Consider the following 22415-nt stretch of genomic DNA (forward strand, 5'->3'; position numbering starts at 1 on the left):
AACAAATTTGTATCCAACTTAATAACATCATTAGATGGAACTAAAATACAGCTTCAAAAAAAAGAAGCCAAATATTTTTAATATTTGTGTGAAAACTTCAAAGATTAAAGCTTAAAAGGAGTAAGTGATAGTTACAGTGAAGAATATTGAGTATAGAGACATTTTCTGCCGTTTTGTCCTCATTGTTTGTGTTGGTTTTGGCATCATGTGCGTCACAATAAGCATCCGTGTGAAACACAACAGAGGAACCAATGTTTAACTGCAGCAAAATTAAGGAAACGAAGCTTCAATTCAGGCAATTTTTTTTAATCGATTCGAATCAATTAATGGTTTCACTGTCTATAAAATAAAATTATGATTGCAAACACATGTCTTTATGGCTGTAGTAAAACTGTGGCGCAAGTACTGTATGTTTTCATGGAACTTGAGTGTTGATTGTGAGTGAATAATCACAGTTGTGTTGTACTATTTATGTGGTTATAGGCAGTTCTACAGTACAGTTTCCAATGTTTAGTACATCTGATGTCTATGTTTATGTTTATGTTTAACAGTTACATTGTACCTCCTCCCACTCCTTTTTTTGAATATGCGAATGAAGCCATATTCTGTTTTCATGCATATATATATAAGTTATGTTTTCTTGCAAACTGTTTGATTTCTAAGGACTAAAGTAGGATTATTTTGTTGCATGTTCAAAATAAACTGAAGGGATTTACAAATGAGTGTAGTATATAAATCATACATTACATTATCTGTGCCCTAATAGATTATAACTACTCAAGCCCTTTTTGCAAATATAAATGTACTTTTGTATGACTAATATTGCTTAAATGGCAGTGGTTAATGAAGATGTTTTCAGTGTAGGTTTGTTTTCTCTGTGCAGTACGTTTATGAAGACACAAATCCTTGTGACTTAGGGATGTGACAAAGCGGTGTGAGTGTAGTACGCTTTGTGTGTTTGTGCGTACCTCTGAGGCAGTAGTCGGTCAGAGGCCAGGTATCCAGGCTTGTGAATGTCTTTGTTGTAGTCACCGTACTTGGCCTGTACAGCGTAGGAGGCCAGCAATACGGCTGTCTCTGGGGGACAGTAGTTCTCATCATTCAGTATGGCCTCTTTCACCTGTTGGCAGGACACACAACACACAACCACATAATATATCGCATATATATTGGTCGCAGGGAGATATCTCACAAACTAGATGCTGCAGAATTTCATGGCTTTTTCCAGGTACACAGTGTTGATTGTGTGTATTGCTTGTTCAACAAGTTTTAGGTACTGTGACACAGTAGTAACTGTCTAATACAGGGGTGTCAAACTCATTTTAGTTCAGGGGCCACATTCGGCTAAATCTGATCTGCAGTGGGCCAAACCAGTAAAATAGTAACATAATAATATATAAATAATGTCAACGCCAAACTTTTCTCTATGTTTTAGAGCGAAAAAAGTAAATCTACATTATGAAAAGGTTTACATCTACGAACTATCCTTTCAAAAGCTGTGAATAACATGAACAAACTGAAAAAATAAGTATCATTTTAACAATATTCTGCCTCAGTTTATCATTTACACATGTACATTAGAACTTACAGATCACAGTGGATCTACAAATACACAAAAACATTTGATAACAGGCAGACTATTGATAAAATTGTACTTGCTTCTCTTAACACATTTCAGGTTATTCACATTTTTTGCGCAATTATACTTTTGTTTTAGTGTAAATACATGAAAATATTTATATTTACAAAGAGAAACGTTTGGAGTTGTCATTATTTATATGTTATTATGATCATATTTTACTGAATCCTGCCCACATGAGATTGAATTGGTCTGAATGTGGAACCTGAACTAAAAGGATTGTTAATATCTTAGTGTAATTTTTGCATTTCACAAATTCATCCCAAGGGCCGGACTGCACCCTTTGGCGGGCCGGATTAGGCCCCCAGGCCACATGTTTGACACCTGTGGTCTAATATGACTTTAATGAATCCATTTAAACGGACAATTTTCCACTGGACATTTCACCTGTAAAACTATATGCGATACCATCTAAAATCCAACATCTATTAATTAAAAGCCAGATGCTACATAGAACAAGTCACAATACATCTGGTAAATGTTAAAATCTTAATGAAGCAGCTGAAACAAGCCCAGAAATGAGGAGCTACATGATTAAAGAATAACTTACACACATTACTGGCAGCTGTAGTCTCTGTAATTAAACAGCTTCATATGTACAGTATATAGATGACATTTTGTCCAGTTATGTTAGCACATGTGAGTTCTTTTCAACATGTATTACCTGCAGAAAGAAGAGCTTCTGTGTGATCTCCTGGATGAGCTCCTCTGAAACATCCTCTGGGAAGAACTTTGCCCTGAACTTGAACTGCAGAGGGTTTTCCTTCTTCACATCCTGCTGGGTCACCTGCAGAGAAAACATACACATGACCTTTCACCCTTTCAACCACTGCCCTCACATATTGGGAGGCATTGTGTGTAAATACTATATGTGGAGGAAGTACTCCAGAGGACATCCACTTTTACTATTTACTTCAAAGTAGCAGAATAATAGATGCTAAACATAAAAATAAAGTAAATTGCTAGGAAGAATTATTTTTGCTTGATATGATGGGTGTATTTTGTTTGATTTATTCATGTTTAATATTTAAGTATAATAGGACATGACATAGGACTAAGTATGCAGAACCAATGTTTTCTGGAAAAACAGAACAGTGCAAAACAAAACAAAGTGTTGTTTATTACCTCTACTTCTGGGAATCTAGTGTTTATAAATGACAAAACATCACAATCCAAATACTATAGTTCCTGTCAGACTTAAAACAAGAATGAGTTGATAACAACAATAATTTCTAGGAGGAAAAAGCCAATAATTGGTCAATATTAACACTAGGACTGCAACTAACCATTTTTTCCTATTGCTGATTCATTTGTTAATTATTTACATTATTGATTAATTATTTGACCTATAAAATGATAGGAAACTGAAAAAAATATGTCAGTGTTTGCCAACATAGAATGATTGAATGCCTTGTTTGTTTCACATGCCAAAGTTATTTAGACTGCTGTCAGAGAAGATGAAAAAAAAACAATGACATAAGAGGCACATAGACATAAGAGATTATTTTTTCTTAAAAAATTACTTAAATCTATTGTCAATTATCACAATAGCTGTCAGTTTAAGGGATTAGTCAACAACTAAGGCATTAAACAAGTAATAGCTGCAGCTCTGTTCAACACTGATAGAACACTCGAACTGCTGAAATCAACATGTACAGTAAATCAAAGCAATCAATCAACCAATCAATCTGTAAATTAATTAACAAATTTTAGTCTGTTTCTATTAAACCAGTCATTTGAAGAGAAATATGTTTGAGGCATAACCTCATTTTATGCACACATTACTGAAAATACATACAATGCATGATATATATTTTTACACATCCAGCAGTAACAGCCTATAACAGATGGATGTATGGAGTGTAATATGTCTAATACAGTGGATAAGTTAAATTATGTCTAAATTATGTAAATTACTGTACATGCAGCTCTTTTGAGAGAAGATGAGAGGGATTTAATTTTCCTAGATGAAATAAATAAGAGATCTGACCAAAGTTAAAGGGTTAAAAGTAAAAGGCTCTTTTTTTGGATGCAATATTGAAACATGTCATTGCATACTCCTTTCTTACAAAATGAATCCTTCAGGGTTTATTTTGTTTTGCATTCCCCAATATTTGTTGGAAGCAGCTTCTATCAAACAGAATACTAATATAATATTTTACATAAGTTTATATCCAAGTCTTTCTGCGATGATAATTTTAACCCCAAGAGAGTAAGTGTTTACTTTCCAAGTTTTTCTAACATTATCAGTTGCAGAAATGAACTCGTCAGTCTGCACAAACAACTGAATGTGATAGATGTGAGTTTCTTCTGTGATTCTGTCCAAGTCTTACCTTCTTGTTGAGTTTTAGCCATGTGATGTAGCCTTTGCTGTCCGTGTACTGAAGCCCGAAGAACCAGACCTCCCTCAGACCCACCGTCTTCACCACCTGAAACCAGACACACCAAGACGTCAGGGTTGTAGCAGCAGACAAGATTTATAAACTAAACTATCTGGCAGGATTTACAGCCTGCTTAACAGCCATTTCCACTCACAGATTTAATGGCTGCAGTTCTTAAAATTTTTTTTTTTTTTTTTTTTTTGATATTGTTTATTTAGTATCAGCTGAGGTTTTTCCCATTTTCAAACATACATATGTCCAAAATGAAGAAAGATTCTATATTTCTACAGTAAAATGCAAAGATCTGATTGAGACAGGATCCTAAAGCTCCAACTTGTGGGTGTCAAACTCATTTTCCGTCAGGGTCCATATTCAGCCTGATTTGATCTCCAGTGAGCCAAACCAGTAAAATAATGGCATAAATAGCCTTAAATCATGACAAATCCATGTTTTTGTTAGTGTTTTAGTGCAAAAAACCACATTAAATTATCAAAAAAAGCTGTGAGTAACTGAAAAAAACTGAAATTTCTTAAGAAAAATAAGTGCAATTTTAACAGTCATATGCCTTAACTTATCATTTATACATGTGCATTACAGATCGGATCTACAAAGGCACAAAACATTTAGTAACAGGCAGAATATTGTTAAAATTGCACTTTATTTTCTTTAGACATTTCAGGTTTTTCATATTTGTTGAGCTTATTCACAATTTATTGTTAAAGGATAGTTTTTTAATGTAAATATTTTCTTAATTTAATGTTGGTTTTTTTGCACTAAAACAAATAGAAAAAAATGGAGTTGTCATTATTTATAGGCATAATGCAATTTGTTTTTTTCACATTAAACAAAGAAGAAAAATTTGAGTTATTCATAGGCTATTATGCAATTATTTTATTTCAGATCAGAACTGGATTATATGTGGCCTCTAAATTAAAATGAGTTCAGCACCCTTGACTGTAAATTCATCCCACGGGCCAGTTTGGAACCTTTGGAGGGCCAGTTTTGGCCCACAGGCCGCATGTTTGAGACCGCTGCCCCAACCTGTGCATCTATAGTACCTTTACTTTTGTTGAGCTTTGGGTGTCACTAAGACCAAACATTTTTATTCCTCAGTCTCTTCATTGACATAGAGCAAGAATAAAAAGAGAATATGTGAACAATATTAATTAAAACTACAAACAAATCAGGACCAAATGGTCTCCAGAGGCAAAAGTCCCAATTTAGTTTGGCCTCCATTACAATGAAAAAGAGGAACGCAAACAATATGAGACATTTGTGAGTGCAGTAGTGCTTTATATCTCACAGTGTTTGTCAGAAAGAATTCAGTACATGTTATGTGCAAAAGGACTTAGTCTGTAGAAACTATTTAGAAAATTTGTTTTTAATCCTGCTTAAAAACTGTAAAATGCATGTGCTTGGTCATTACAACCTCAATACAATAATTAATCTAATGATAATGTGACACTTTTGCACAGTACTGCAAGACGTCAAAAAATTTTAACACTGCTAAATAAAACAGAGTTAACATCGGTTCATAACTAGAGCTCAATTTTTTGTTTTTTTTTACAAAGCTAAATAAAACACTCCAGGAAAGTGTTCTGCCGAGGAGCTGTTTTTCTGAGCTCATGAGAAGGGTGACATGGTTGAGTTACTAGTTTTTCACAGGAAAAAAAAAGTTAACAATAGCATTAAAGTAGTTCCAACTAAATCAACCTTGAGCACATGCAGCTTTAAAATACAACATAAATATTGAGTGGGACCAATTTACTACACAGTGATTACTTTGCCTTTTCATGTAAATATATTTTGTAGTGGGGCCTTTTCAAAGTGTAGTATTTCATTTACTGATTTAACATGTGAATGCTTCTGCCAGTGCTGCCTCTGTCTTCAACATGCTCACATTTAACAACTGCCATCCTATTTACAGAGTGAGTCCCTGAGGCGACGCAGACACAGGCTCTAATGTGATTTACACAGTCAATACAACCAAACTCACTACCATGTAATGTAATTTAACATGCACACATTCAGAAAGACATAAACACATCAAATAACATCATAGAGCCACAGACAGGTCATGTAGTTTGGCTGGGAATGTAGTTTACAGAGACAGTCATGTGGATGTTCAGGAAAAAAAAGGTATGACCGGTTGAAGGAAAAAGTATTTAAATATCAGTATTTAGGGACATCATGCTCCCAGATTTTAAAGGCAAATCTTTATAAACATAAATAATAAACATCTTCACAAGAGTTTGCTTGCTTGGCATCAGCCCACTGTTACCTTGACAACAGCTCTGACATATAGCACTTACACTCTACTACAGGGGTTCCCAAAGTGGGGTACGCGTACCCCCAGGGGTACTTGGAAGAAGCCCAGGGGTTACTTGAAATTTTTCTGGAAAAATACATTAAATAACTCATCATGTACCAAATACAAAGTAAATAATGAGAATCAATGCTGAAATATAAAACAGTAAATACATTCATACAATAGTTCTACTGTCAATCATCTTGTTTAAGCTTTGGCAACATTTTAAGAACATTTTTATTTTATATTATTCAAAATGAGTTTATTTGAGTAGCAAAGTAATCATTTTTTGTTGATGAAAGGTTCATTTATTAATTAATGACCAATTTATTTATTTTTCTTATCAATGACAGAGGGCACTTTTCAGTTTATATTTTGCACATAAAATTTACTTTAAAAATGTGTTTTTTTTATATGTTACAGCTAAATATATGTTATTTGTTTACAAAGTTTTGAAAATATAAACAGACACCTTTGGCACAGGAACATATTTTGCCTAATTTTTTCAATCAAAAATGCTGAAGCGAGAGTTGGGGGGGTACTTGGCTAAAAAGTATATATTTTCAGGGGGTACTCCACTGTTAAAAGTTTGAGAACCACTGCTCTACTACAAGCATTTGCAGGTAACAAGTCACAGTGTTAAACATCAAATTTGCATAGTACAGGGTGTCCCATAAGTCTCCATACATAGGAAAAATAAACGTTTCTGGACATAAACCATTTTTATTTATATAATATGCTCTATATGACTGCCATTTTGTCAAGAACACATTTCAATGCGTGTCCTCCACTGCTGAAGAACTATAAAGAAGAAATATAAAGAAATACATGTTAGAACCATATGTATTATGTCTCCTATGTATGGAGACTTATGGGACACCCTGTATAACAAAAGGGAATATAATATAGTCATACATTCATTTTCTGTATCCATTTAATCCTCTGGAGGGTCGTGATTGTCCTGAAGCCTATTCCAGCTCAAGACAAGGTACACACTCTGGATGTGTCACCAGTTCATTGAAATATATTCCTTTTGTTTCACTTCTATCTATAATGTGTTTCAACATTATTTTTTGTCTGGCCACTTATTACCCTCACTAATGTTGCACAGATACACCCACTGTTAATACAAATATTCATCACATGATCATTACATTGTGTTATATCATTTTAACCAAACTATTACACCCATGTTATTATAATTGTCATTTTAAAAATTATTTTGTACATCATTCACATTGTCGGCTACATAAATTTTTACAAATTGGTTTGATTGGTTCATGTCTGTATGATGAATGGCTGTAGAAAATAAGCATAATGCACAGATTGACAGCTGGTTGCAGTTTGTTTTATAAAACTGCCACATGTGCTGACATAACTGCTGACCCTGCTACTGTATATTAATTAATCATGTAGCAATACTTTGATGCCACTCTCTAATTAATGTTAATTTGTGTTACCTTTGTGTTTTATGACAACCCTGTAGTCCATCAAAGTGTCCGTGTTCAGAGGGTGGGTTAGAATGAGGTGTTCAGGTCTACTAGACTAAAAAGCTTTCCTACTTTATTTCAATAACACCTTTCATCACTGTGTGAAATGTTTTATATTCATTACAGCAGCCTCTTTATCAAAGGACTTTTCTATTTGTTAACCTGAATCTAAAACGATGTGAAAGTAAAACAGCTCAAGTGCAGTCTGCTTCATGCAAACACCACTGCAGAGCTCACCATTCACTACCGCACATGTCACATCCTGTCTGTAACGTAACATACACTACCAGTCAAAAGTTTGGACTCACCTGTTTTTTCTTTATTTTCATGACTATTTATATTGTAGATTCTCACTGAAGGCACCAAAACTATGAATGAACACATATGGAATTATGTATTTAAAAAGTGTGACATAACTCAAAGCATGTTTTATATTATAGAGTCTTAAAAATAGCCACATTTTGCTTTTATTACTGCTTTGCACATTCTTGGCATTCTCTCAATGCGCTTCATGAGGTAGTCACCTGAAATGTTTTCCAATAGTCTTGAAGGAGTTCCTAGTGACGCTGAGCACTGGTTGACCATCTGTGGTCCTTCTCATGCCATTTAAACAAGAAAGTGAGTCCAAACTTTTGACTGGTCGTCTAGTTATCGTCATTATTCTCACCTGTAAAACAGCTTTTGCTCAGGCAGAGTTTTCTGTGACATAAAGTTGTAACTGGCAGTTATTTTCATTGTAGATTAATTTCCTGTTTTTTTTTTTTTTAATGAATTAACTAATTTATTGTTTGGTCTATAAAATGTCAGAAATTGTTGACAAATTAGCTATTTAGTCCTTGAGAGGGCGAGCTACCAAAAGACAAAGGTGCGGTATACCTAGGAACATTAGTTCACCATTGGGCTGATACATACAGTAAACAACCATTCACTTACACATTGACACCTACAAGCCATTTAGGTTGACCAGTTAACCTATTACCTATTAAGTGCATGTCTTTGGAGTGGGAGACGAAATATGACGGCATTATTTTCATAATAGTATGACTTCATTCTAGTAAAATTATGACTCTTTTTGTATTCGACTTTATTCTCATTAAATTAAGGGTTTTATCTCAATATTTTATGACTTTATTCTCATAGTGACAAGTGTTTTTATTTTCTGATGTGGCCCTAATACGCTGTTGTACTGACACTTGCATTCATTGAATTGCCCTCCATCATTGCATCTGTGCCTATTAAAAATAAAGAAAAACAACATAAATAATCATACAAGGCCCCTTTATTACAAAGCTTACTCTGATTTCTAAAACACTTTCCTTCATGACTGACATATCTGATAATTTATGCTTCATTCAGTCTATTTTAATCAGTTTTTGACCTAAAAACTCCAAAAAGTTGTTGTAGTCCATCCAGGGTGCATTTCACATGTGGTACTTTTCATGCCAGCGGGCATGAAGACAACATATCTACTGCATTAGATACCGTCTATTCTTAGGCGTTGGCTGACATATAAAACTCCACAGTGCTGACGTTTACAGAGTCGATGTGGTCTTCTGTTACTTCTACATCTACCAACTCACTCACTGTCCACGTCTGTATCACCTGTGCTTACAAAGCCGAACCTTTATACTTTTTCACACTGTAAGAACTCATAAGAAGTGTATTTAATAGCAGTGCATTCTCAGTACACTCTGCACATACACCCCCTAGTAGGGAACAATATATAATTTTCTGCCTATGAGGTGTTATAGGTGCTGTTTCAGGCCTAGTATATAATGGCATTATGCCTGTAACCACTCATTACATAATTGTATTGCAATTGTTTGAGGTAATGGAAGTATTTTGTAAAATCATAATCATTGCCCTCATTCATGTTTATTAAACCAAACAGATTAAAGTAAATACTTATAGGTACACAAGCTGACTGTCTTCTGCACTTTGCACTATTGTCATATCTGCTGCTGTTTGGTTCCATTATGCACCTCCTCACCTCATATCCATTACTGTCCCACTACACACTACTGCTGCTGCTGTAGACTGGCATGTACACTTTATATTCTGCTATAGTTTATTCTTTATGACGTTATTCTATTTTTACCTCTTTTTTAATGCATGACATTGAACAAGGAGAGAGAGAAATAGTATCTCAATTCTCTGTATGTTCTGTGCATCTAGTGATTTTTTTAATCTTTCAGTATTTCCACTTCATGCAGATGGGAAAATTTTATTTGTCCATCAGCTCAGAAAAAGTAAAAGTTTAAAACATTTAACAAGTAATCATTGAATTATCCACCTTCTGTGTATCATTTCAGTATCAGTCATTTCTTACATATATGTAATTTTTGTTTACAAAGCCTAAAAACAAACAAAAATGCAATTTTTAGGTGTTCCAGTCTTCTGCTCCAATAAATTCTTCTGCACTAGATGTGTAGAAATACAATGCATGTTTATATTATAGTAGTGATCTAAAACAAACTGAAAAATACAATTCATTTAATATAATCATAATTATTTCTATGTAATTGTATTTTCTATACAATTTGGAGCAGAATGGATTATGAAATGTTCATTTTCATTCCTAAATCTCACCCATTATTTCCCCTTTTCAGACACAAACCTCTCACACAACAACACACACAAGTCCATGTTTGATAAAATCTGATTTGTTTCAGTACAACCATGTACAGGTTTATTCACTCCTACTCGCACCTACACACACATACTGTAGGGCAGCAGGACACTGCAGGACATCGCTGGGCAGTTGACAGCTGGTTGCTATGACAATGCATGACCACTGCGAGCCAAAACATTGAGATCTGGTGAGTCAGCGTATACATGTTTCATAAAACAAGGAGGGAGGAAAGATAGTCCCAGTGTGTACGAGAGGTAGATAGTCTGAAAAGGTGAAAGAGTGTGTTGGTTAAGGTCACAGTAAAGCTCGAGGAAATAAATATAAGGCCACAGTGTGTGTGTGTGTGTGTGTGTGTGTGTGCGTGCGCGCATGCCCGCCAGGACTATTAATACACATGAGGCACTGTTCTGATTTTATTCAGTCCACAGTAGAATAATACTATTTTATCAGTGACAAAACCTCCCAGTACTACACACTAACCAAGGTTAAAGGGCTAGTTCGTTCAAAATACAACATAAAATACTATGGTTGTCTTAAAACTTAAATGATAATTAGTAGTATGACTGTGTGCTTACTTAGCTGTAATTTTACTGTAATGCAAATCTTAAGTGCTGTGACGCTGTAATAAGAGACACAGTGTGCGTCATACAAATGTACTGTAAATGTACCGTACAGGTAACTGGAACAAGAGAGTCAAAGCAGTATAATGCACTTATACCTGAGGCTGTGCTACGCTGGACAGAGCAAATAGAAATGTGGCTGTTGAAAGGCCTCTAGTCTCATACTACAGTGTACTGCTAAAACATGGTCAACCAATCTTAAATCCAAACCTATACACAGAGCCATGGGTTTGTCAAGGGGTCCCACTTTCCTTATCAGAAATTTACAATGATTACCTTAATCAAGGCGCTTGCTCTTTATACAAATAAAAATTCCAGACTTTTTTAAAATTGCAATTATTTCCCAAAGGCCTCGACTTTATGTACTTTTATACTTCCGTTCTTACTTTTTCGGTTGAGATTGTACTTGTGTGTAGTAGAAAAGTTCATTTTAATGTGAATGAATGCATGCATAATTTGCAGTAAATTATGTTTTACTGACAGAAACATTTTCAAAACATATGGAAATCACAAAAGTGCATGAATATCACACAAACAAGTTTCACTAGAATCATTCCAGTATCCTTGTGTATTTTTTATCTGACAAGATTATGTGCCTTTGAGCATACTCTAAAATTCAACTATTCTAACAAGAAAAGCACTGAGAGCGCAGACCTCCACCAAGACAGATCTGCCCCACCCCCCCGATCACCACCAAAATTTAATCATTTGTTCCTTGAGCAAGTATCAGCATTTCCTGAAAATTTCCTGAAAATCCATCCATAACTTTTTGAGTTATCTTGCTAACAAACAAACAAACAAACAAACAAAAAAACAAATATGCAAACACACAAAGCAAAGTGATCACAATACCTCCTGGCAGAGGTAAGAAAATCTGTTTCCATACTTTATTAAGACTTTCACACAAAATTCCAGACTTTTCAAGGTCTGGAACACAGTGTTTCAAAATTCCATTCTTTTAAAACTTTCAAGACTTGTGTAAGCACCCTGCCTAACTCTAGAGAGCTGCTCCATTCACTGAAACTGTCCAAAACTTGAAGTGGTTTGGGCAGTCTGAAGCCTCCACTATTTGTTTATCATCCTTTCTCATTTCTTTTTTATTTTTTTTTTTTAACTGGCATGAGTTTCACTGATGATTTCAATCACATTGAAATGAATAGCAATTCAGTCTACTATAGAGTTACGGGAGCCTGTCTTTGAGCATTTACAAAAGAATACAGTGGCATATAATGAAAGCAGTACTGCTACGAATGTCTCTCCAAATGAATTCACATTCCATGGCAGATTAACTGTGAAACAAGTGTCAGTGGAACTACAGAGCCTAATAGTTTTTTATTTGGAGTCACTAGGCAAAAGTTCCATAATGACCTTTTAACATATCATAAGCCTGTAATGCAGACTTTGTCTTATCACAGGTGTTTTCAGGCATGGAGCAGGATGATTGACAGCTGTAATTACCAATCACGGGTCAGATTCTGTCTGATATGTTATTGAGACTCTACTTCTCTACTCTGTGATGTGCAGCTTTGCATTTCCTTCCAAGTATGAAACAGTGTCACATCATCTGTCCTTACATTTCTTCTTTTGAATTGGACCATGAAAAGTGATGTGCAGAATGAAGGTGTAAAGGTCACTTTAGGACACCAGGGTTATAGTTTACTGATAGACAAACCACTAACCACCTCACTAAAACTCCTGTCATTGTCCTGAATCAAGGATTGATGCCAAGTGAATGAAGCCTGGGCCTCATCTCTGTTCACAACATGTGAAAGGAAAAAGGACAGAAAAATATACTCTCTGGTGAAATTTAACTGTATCAGCCTGCAATGTACACTCTGCATGGTGAAGGTAAAAATGTTGACATTATTCCCTATATGCACTTCGACGAGGCTACAAAATGAGTGTAAGAAAAAAGTGCATGTGAGAACCACTGAGATGGAGTTATATTTACATTACGTATATTGCGCATTCATATTATGTGATTATATATTATATTATGTATTATCCTTTACATTTATTGTTATTATAAAACTGTATACATACATATTACATTTTTATAACATAACTACATATCCATTATTATTATTTATCATAGCACTTCTAATGTGCAATTCCCTATTTTTTCACAGCTGTTTTCATAGTTATTGTTATTACTAATTTCTCATCCTTTTTGTCTTGTAATTCTTCTTTTATGAGTACATTTGGTGTTGCTGCAACTGGAACCTTAATTTCCTGACAGTTCTGCTCAAGGGATTAATAAAGTTCTATCTAATCTAATCTAATTATAAAACATGGGTACAGTTGTTTATTTCAGTGTAGACATGTGTTGTGGGTTTAAAGTAAAATTACCTTAACCTATATTTGTTAAATTCAGCAGGTGTAGTAAATACATATTTTCTTAAACACCATATTTATAGTTATAGATTGCTTTAAAAAAAAGTCTTTCACAAACAGCAATCTGTTTGCTATGAACAGTCAAAAGAAATGATAGTCACAAATACAGTAGTACTCAGTGCTAAGACTGCTGTATTATTCAGTGTTGCATAAAGTACTGGAAAATCACACTTGAGGTACAGGCACGCTACCAAAACATTACTGGAAGTCACCAGCTGAAATGCTACTCAAGTTAAAGTCTTGAAGTATCTAACATTTACTTTACTTAAGTATATCAAATAATCTACAATAAAATGCACTCAAGTAATGAAAGTAAAAATACAAGTAAATGTTAAAAACAACCAAAGGTGTCAGAATTTTCAATATTACACTGCTGCTCACATCAACTGATTGCTGACAGCTTGAGTGTGGACCGTCATTTGCACTTGTTCATTACACATTCAGGCCCAATGACAAATAAGCTTCCTGACTTTGTTGCAGTAACCAGTAATCTCAGCGATGAAAATATCAAAATTCCTTTAATTCATTTTTTGTAGCAAGTATCGATACTGTGCATTAAAAATGTATCAGAGTAAATGATAAATGCAATGCCTTAGTTGAGTTCTATAATGTTGAGGTGGACAAATGTGTCTTCCTAATTAGATAACCCATGCAAAGTAAAATAAAAAATTAAAATTATTTGAAATATACATTGTATCGAAGAAGAAGTATACAATTGAGTTAGGAAATGTACAGAAGTAAGAGTGAAACTAAACAGATACTCAGTAAAGTACAAATTTTTCCAAAACATACTTGAGTACAGTACAAGGTTCTAATAGTTTTAGATTTGTCATTATAGTTTAGTTTTATTCAGTTTTGACTTTTTTTTCTCTAATTCAGTTAGTTTTAATTAGTTTTCAGAGCAGGTTTGCTCGTTTTTATTAGCTTTTGTTATTTTCTAAATGCTTAGTTTTAGTTTAGTTTTAGTTTTTTAATATATTTTATCTTTTTCGCCGTCAATTTCAAATAAATCCCAGACAGGACTCTGCTGCTTTCTCCCAACTTTAGTCTCCATGTTTCCAAGTAGAGTGGGGATGAGAAGACAACTCTAAACGACAAGTGATGAGAAGTGACAGACCGTTAAATATATGGTGCCAGCAGCTAAAATTGTTTGAGGGAAATAAATCACTTCCATATCAATCTGACATTGTCAAAGACAAAAACTGAGGGAATTTTATCTATAATTTTTATACGTTTTAGTTACTTTTGTAAGCACGCAATACAGTTTCAGTTAGTTATAATTTTTTTCTTTTAATTATAGTTTTTGTTTATTTCAGTTAACGAAAATGTTTTTACGATTGTAGTTTTTGTCATTTCGTTAGTTTTCGTTAACGATAATAACTTTGGTACAGTAGTGAAGTATTATTACTGCGTTACTATACAACACTGGTATTATTACTTAAAAGTATTCTAGTCTTCTCTGGGTTGTGAAGCTGGATACAGACAAAACAGCATTAAAGAAACGATCCTCTTTCTTTACAGTGTGACATAAAATGGCACTGAAAGCTGCTCTTTGGCTGTCCACACACAAACACCATCCACCTAACACTATCACCCACTGTCTGCTCAAAGTGCAGACTTCAGACAAAGAGCGCTCTGTCGGCCCCGTCAGAACAGAACCAGTACCAGCCCAAACCCGGCCACCCTGCAGGCACACACTGGCACACACCCACTGCTTCCCATTCGTAATGAACAACAAACAGCATCATTGTTACTGCAGGTCACAGAGTCCACTTCCAGCCACCACATTCTCTGCACAGTTCATGTCAGTGTGTGCATGTGTCTCACCTGGTCAAAGAGCTGTTTGCCAGTTGTATTCGGCTGGATGGCAAACTCCAGCTCAGCGTCCATGGTGGTGACGCGTACATTGATCTGAAAAACAAAAAGAAAGGTATAGAAACGGATCAATACATGACCTCATATCTGGAATTAAAATACACATTACTGAAGGATTGGCTGGTTGGTTAAGACTAAAAATTCCTCTTTAGTTTTGTTTTTCAGTCTGTTTTGTCATATTTCTCCTGTATTCGTCTTTATTTTCCCAGCTCCGAAGATCTGTCATCGTTACAGGTTCCAAAAGTCAGAACAGAACTGGGAAAGAAACTTTAGAAATTTTCGGCTCCAGCTGCCTGGAACAGCCTACAGAAGGACATTAAACTGAAGGAACTGGTCTCTTAATACATTCAAAGTGATTTTAAATCAATGGGAAAAGGCCAAATGTGGGTGTAGATGTTTTTCCAACTGATCGAATTGGGTTTGGCTTTGGGATGCTTTTAAGGAACATTGTTGTTATATTTTTAGTACCTTTAAAATAATGGTGATGTTTTATATGTATGTTCTTATCAGTTTTAAGTTTGTTTTTAGTACTGACTTTCATTGTGTTTATGTATATTAGTGTGGATGCATGGCTGTGATTTCCATTTTGTATAACTGTAATTTCATTGAGGTTTTTTCCTGGTTAAATAAAGGTTATAATAATAATGATAATGATAATAATAATAATAATAATAATAATAATAATAATAATAATAATAATAATAATAATAAAACTTTCATCTAAACTGGAATAGTAATCAGGTCCAGTTAGCTACTCAGTGCAAAAACTCTCACAGTCTATCAAAATAATTCAAACATGTATGATTTTATAAGGAATAAATGCAGAAATACCAGAGTAAAGTCATGGTTTCAGTGCCAAACTACTACATGATGCAGAGCTCAGGAGGTGCTTCAACAGCAGATGGCGTTACACTGAGAGTCATGTAACACATGCAAAGAATACAAACAGACTTTCACCAACCTGACAAATATTTACATCTTAAATGACACACAAAATAATCCCAGACTCAGATTTATTTATGGGCATGTATCATATGTGAGATTTTTGTTGATGCTGTCAGTATGAAAAGTGCTATTTTAATGAAAGCAGATCTGTAATGTTCACTATTCAGTATGCAGACATGATGATCCACACATTATAAACCTACAGAACCGCTGTAAAATACAAGGAGATGACTGTAGAGGATACACAAATACAGACACAGAAGATAACATTGTAAGTCTGATGGACGGTCAGTGAGTAGAAACAGAAAGAAGCAACTATCATCATATTATATTCATCCTTGCAGCTCTAGAACTGTGACTGTTTTGCACAAAATCTGGTGCTTGTTTTCATTTCACTTATATTCCTTTTGGAACTCAAGGAAAACTGAATTTCCCTTCCAGATAAATTAAGTTCATTGACTCCAGGACCTCTGTTCAGTGTATGGGTAGTGATGGATTTAACATGAAAACAGTGTAAAAGCTCATTACAGCTCTGGAGTGGAGAGACTTTCTATACTTGACAAAGTGAAGGATGAAAACATGTGAAGTCAAATAAAATACACACAGAGATGTCAAACAAAGTGGACGTGAAAGTGCTGAAGAAAACTGAAATAAAGAGTGAAAACAAATATTTTAAGGTGTGATGGAAACATCTGAAACAAAGAAACACAACCTTGAACCTAGACTCTGCTGATAGGACATCCTGTACCGTGTGTGTGTGTCCTCCTATCTGTCTGTCTTCTATAAATACTCTACACACACAGTGAAAACACTCTGTTACATCCCTGCCCAGCTAAACAGCAGGACGCCGTTTTCACTAATGAGGAAAAATCATTCAGGAACTCCACTTTGTAGTTCTTATCAAAGTCAGTGTTGGAGGCATTTCAGTGATATTATGCTTCATACTTTATTATCATTACAGAGTTTTAATTGTATTTGTCTTGCCAACATTTATATTTGTCAGGGTTGTAACGGTGCACTCGTTTGTACCAAACTTTTGACACAATATGGAGGTGTACTGAACGAATACATGTTGCCTAAGTGAAGAACACAAACACTCAGCAAGCAGGGTGGATGCAAGCAGAACCCATGTGCAGGGTTTCCCCTATATATATATTCAGCAGCAGTGCAGCATTAAGTTTCACTTTTGGTTTTTGGTCCTTACAGAGCACATACCCCCCCCTCCATACCCTCTCCATTTCACTGTCTCCTTCACTGTACCGAAAACGTATAGGACAATGTATCAAACCGAAGACCCTTGTACTGAAAACGTAACAAACCAAAATGCTTCTGTAGTGTTAAACCCCTAATATTTGTCATTTATTTAATACTTTTGTTCTTGAGTTTCTCCTTGATTTAATTTTTTTTTTTTACCAATATCTTTACTGAAGTGAGACTGGATCTTGTGCCTACATCATATTTGATCAGTTATGTGTCTGAGGTGTTAGAATGTGCTCTCAGTGATGTTTCAAAACTATCTACACTTTACAAGAATTGGGGTGGGTTGTTCTCAGGACTCAGATTTCTGGTTATTTTTATTTTTCATTTGTGTTTTCCATATTTCAGCCTAGAAAGTCCTCTGCGCTTGAGGTTGAAAAGCACAATACAAATAAAATTATTGTCGTCATTGTGTTTGTAATCACAAAATTTACAACATACAGTATATTATCTAAACATTCACTATATCTAAAGATTAAGAAAAAGAAAGAAAAGTGAGACAGAAACTAAAACAATGTCATATGCTATCACAAAGTTCAGTGACATTATACACTGTTGTGTATAAAGTTGGAATAAAACATTGATACATCTTCTCATGAAAGGATTGTGACAATGTGGTTTAATCTTTATAGATACAGTGTAACTGGGACTCTATGTAATCATTGCATTGCATGAGTAATCAGGAAAGCAAACGTCAAAGAGTGTGTGATTTGCTGAATGCACTTGTCACACCAAAGGAGATTTCAAAAATAGTTGGAGTGTCCATAAAGACTGTTTATAATGTAAAGAAGAGAATGACTATGAGCAAAACTATTACGAGAAAGTCTGGAAGATACTATTAAAGAAGAATGGGAGACGTTGTCACCCGAATATTTGAGGAACACTTGCGCAAGTTTCAGGGAGCGTGTGAAGGCAGTTATTGAGAAAGAAGGAGGACACATAGAATAAAAACATTTTCTATTAAGTACATTTTCTTGTGGCAAATAAATTCTCATGACTTTCAATAAAATAATTGGTCATACACTGTCTTTCAATCCCTGCCTTAAAATATTGCAAATTTTGCTTCCCCACCCTGTAGATATATATATATATATATATATATATATATATATATATATATATAGATAGATAGATAGATAGATAGATAGATAGATAGATATAGATATAGATATAAACTGACAATTAAAACAAATGAAGTATATTTAGTAAAAATCTAATTCTTCTTCCAACATTTTTCCCAAGGATAAACATTTAACTTATTTTAATCTGTGTTTATATGACTGTTTTAAATTATTTAGCCAGAGATAACGAATAAGTTCTTCTCCCTCTCTGTGCACATCAGTAGTATTTTATGTCCTCCCATGATCATTCTAACTTGGGAAAATAAGATAAACTTGAGTGTGGGCACATCATTTTGAATTATTCATGATTATGGAATAAATAAATGCTTTATTTCCGCTGGGGAGAGAGCAGTGATGTGCAGCAGAGCACCAAGAGTAAGAAAAACTCTGAAAGAGATTATGTGAGCTATGTAATCAGAGCTGAAAATGCAGAAACTAGAAAGTCTTCAGCCTGCTGTCAGAATCTGTGTCACTGAAGTTAAATCAGTCTGTTTCCACGTCTGTACTGTCACTGCATAAAATAATCACCATACAGAGCAGTAGAAGAAGATAAGCTAGCATCTATGTCCCTGTTCAGACTTGGTAATAATGTTACAATCACATGCAGACAGCTCTAATGCAAAAACTGAACAGACTCTGGAGGCCTTTCAGGATTAATTTCTATTTGATCACTCAGGATGACTTCGGAGGTGGTCTGTCCACATTCTCTGTAAGTCTGAACAGGTATGTGTTCTGGGACATAATACGGTAGAGTACAGCAGAATACAGACTTGGTTGGATAACAAATTATTAAACAAAACTCACGTACAACTTACTCAAAAATTAAAAGGAAAACAAGTCATTTTCCTATACCATCACAGTGCGTGTTTATCCTTTGACAGACAATGGGGACATCCTGTATGTGCACGCTGATGTCAACACCATGAAACCCCAGGACACCATATCCCATAGTGCTTTGTGTTCATTACAGCAGACAGTTATTCTACTCACCAGTGTAAGCTATATAAAAAGGTCAAGTGGACATCACTGTCAACTATAAGGCACCTGCATACTGCAAGTAGTATGTCATTTTCTAATACTATGCACCTCGCACCAATGCACCAGTGACTTACAGCACAACCTCTACATTTATTCTGAATAATAGTCAGAATGGTTTTAACTAGTATTGTCAACTCTATGTGCATGTTTGTGATCAAACGTCTCTTGCAAATGAGTTATGAATCTTAATGACATGTACTAATTGAAAAAAAATAAAACAAAAAATGAGACTTAGCTAATGTGTTCTGACTAGTGCACTGTTACGGCAATGGTAACCTATGATGTGTATTTTGAGTAATTTAGAGTAATAATAGTTTCGTGTGCTAAAACTGTTATGTTTACTCTTAAGGGGGGAAGTGTTAAGGCTGAGGCCGTTGGTTGTTCTGTTTTTTTTGTTTTTCCTTGTCTCCGTCTTCAATTTAGGCCGACTGGCAACACCTGAATTCAATTCGCCTGCCTATAAAAGCCTGGAGCTCCGACCATTAAGCCCGGACTGGGTCCATCGCTGCTGTTCGCTTTTTGTTTGACGCAGCTTATGTTATTTTTTTTTCTTAAGTAATTGTGGCTATGTACAATTTATTTTTCTATAATAAATTTTCAGTCATTTTGCTACAAGCAACCTGCTCTCCATGTTTTCCTTTGCTGTCTCCCGGACCATCTTTTTCTTTCTTTTAGTTTTTGTTATGTGTCGGCACCCTAGACCTCCTGGCACGTAACAGCACCATCAGGATTGTTAGTGTGACATTGTCAAAAAGTTCAGAAGATGTGCTTAAAGCTGCATGTGACTTTCATCACCAATTTTTCATCAAATCTGTAAAACCTGAATAAGTATCACAAATCCGTAAGTCTTTCTGTGATTACTCACCTGAATCTCTTCCCTCACTGTGAACAATTTCGAAGTGTACTCCTCCATAAACAATCCACTTGTTTACAAACAGAGGCGGTAAGTCACTCGGCCATTTTCAGAAATTTGTCAGGATGTGCATTGTGGGAAGCGGAGCTCCACGCAGCTGCAGTAGCAAAAGGTAATGAAGCCGTTTCCATGTTTGTTGCCACTGCAGCAACAATGTGGCTGTGTGAAGCTCCGCTTCCCCCAATACACATCACAACAAATGCCTGAGTGACTTACCGGCTCTGTTTGTAAACAAATGGATTGTTTATGGTGGAGTACACTTTGAAACTGTTCACAGTGAGGGAAGAGATTCAGGTGAGTAATCACAAAAAGACTTATGGATTTGTGATACTTAGGCTATGACTGGGGTTTTACAGATCTGATGAAAAACTGATGATGAAAGTTATACGCAGCTTTAATACAGTGGTTAATGTCAGCTGTATGAACTCACCTGAATGATGTGACCACTTTGCATAAATCCTTCAAGATTCAATCATTGTTTAAGTATACGCATTGCAAATGGGTCACTAAAAACACAAAGTTATCACATGAACATTTAAGGTGTACTGATTCATTCAAGGCGTCCCCTCCTGCAGTGAGTAATAAGACAGAAACTAAAGCATTTGAGTGACAGAAACAGTAGAATGAAATGAAGCCAAAGGCTGTTCAACTTGAAATGACTATATTTATTTTCATTCACTCTTGTAGCAGTTGATCTAATTGTGATCCGTTATCATTTGCGACAAAGCCAAACTGTGAAACTTGGACAGCTTGTGCTTTATCCACAATGCCTGCAGGAAATAAAGCTTGCTTATGCCATGTGAACACATGAGATGCATGTGGAGACTCCTTCAAATGCCAGGTGTGAACAGACTTTGACTGATCAGATCAACTCAAACACATGTTAATGCTACGTCTGAACAGGACATAAAATGCATTGTTGGCACTGAACACTGTAATGCACATGAGCAGTATCTTGGTGTGTGTGTGTGTGTGTGTGTACTCCTTATTCCCCTTTTGGAGCAGACATTACAGTGTGCAGTGCAGCTCTCTGCTGCAGTAAGCAAACCCAGCTGCAGTGACACCGTCCTGAAGTGACCCTCACAAAGAGTAACAGACTTAGAGAGAAGACAAAGAGGCAACAAATGTTCAGTACCAACTAAGAATCTGCTGCAGGGTAAAACTGCAGCATCAGGATGGTTTGTGTGTAACTTTGTGTGAGAAAAAAAAACATAAAAAATGAGAGAGAGAGAGAGAGAGAGAGAGAGAGAGAGAGAGAGAGAGAGACAACAAGATGGACAGGCAGTCAGATAACGCCTGAGGAGAAGAAGACTGTGCATCAGACAACACAAGGATCTCAGACAGCTCAACTGACCTGAAAAACACACACAAAGACACACACACATGTGAGCATGTTCTGCAGACAAAGGAAAAGCAGCCGAACCCCCAGCAGTGCCCTCAGTACACAGACTGAACAGTCACCGACAAACAATAGAACACACACACACACACACACAGAGGCCATGTTCCACAAAAAGACATTCTAACTGGGAAAGACAACATACATAACTGGATTTTTAGACAAATAACTGTGTGTGATTATCTGTTAATTATTCACAGAAAATTTAATGTGGGTCCTATAGTTTTAAATGTGCACAAAAAATGATGATCACACATTTCAGAGGCAGAAATCCCAGCAGGCTAACTTGAAGTGAAACTGATGTAAAATGCAGAACACAAAATTGACAGAAAATAAAACTGTTAGATAAAATCACTGTAAAAAAAAAAAAAAAAAAAACTCAACAAAGCTGTGAATTTGCTTT

General features: G+C 35.4%; 1 protein-coding gene across 3 annotated transcripts in view; it reads right to left on the reverse strand.

Moving 5' to 3' along the window:
• The window catches only part of LOC115412352 (radixin), an 80378-nt gene that overhangs the window by 27850 nt on the left and 30113 nt on the right, over positions 1-22415 (reverse strand). For all 3 annotated transcript variants that reach the window (XM_030124800.1, XM_030124798.1, XM_030124799.1), the window contains exons 3-6: positions 15292-15375; positions 3973-4068; positions 2304-2426; positions 969-1120 (exon numbers count right to left, since the gene is read on the reverse strand). In XM_030124800.1, the coding sequence (XP_029980660.1) occupies positions 969-1120; positions 2304-2426; positions 3973-4068; positions 15292-15375 (455 nt within the window). The remainder of the gene's footprint in view (positions 1-968; positions 1121-2303; positions 2427-3972; positions 4069-15291; positions 15376-22415) is intronic.

Source organism: Sphaeramia orbicularis, chromosome 21 (genome assembly GCF_902148855.1).
Source record: "Sphaeramia orbicularis chromosome 21, fSphaOr1.1, whole genome shotgun sequence".
NCBI lineage: Eukaryota > Metazoa > Chordata > Actinopteri > Kurtiformes > Apogonidae > Sphaeramia > Sphaeramia orbicularis.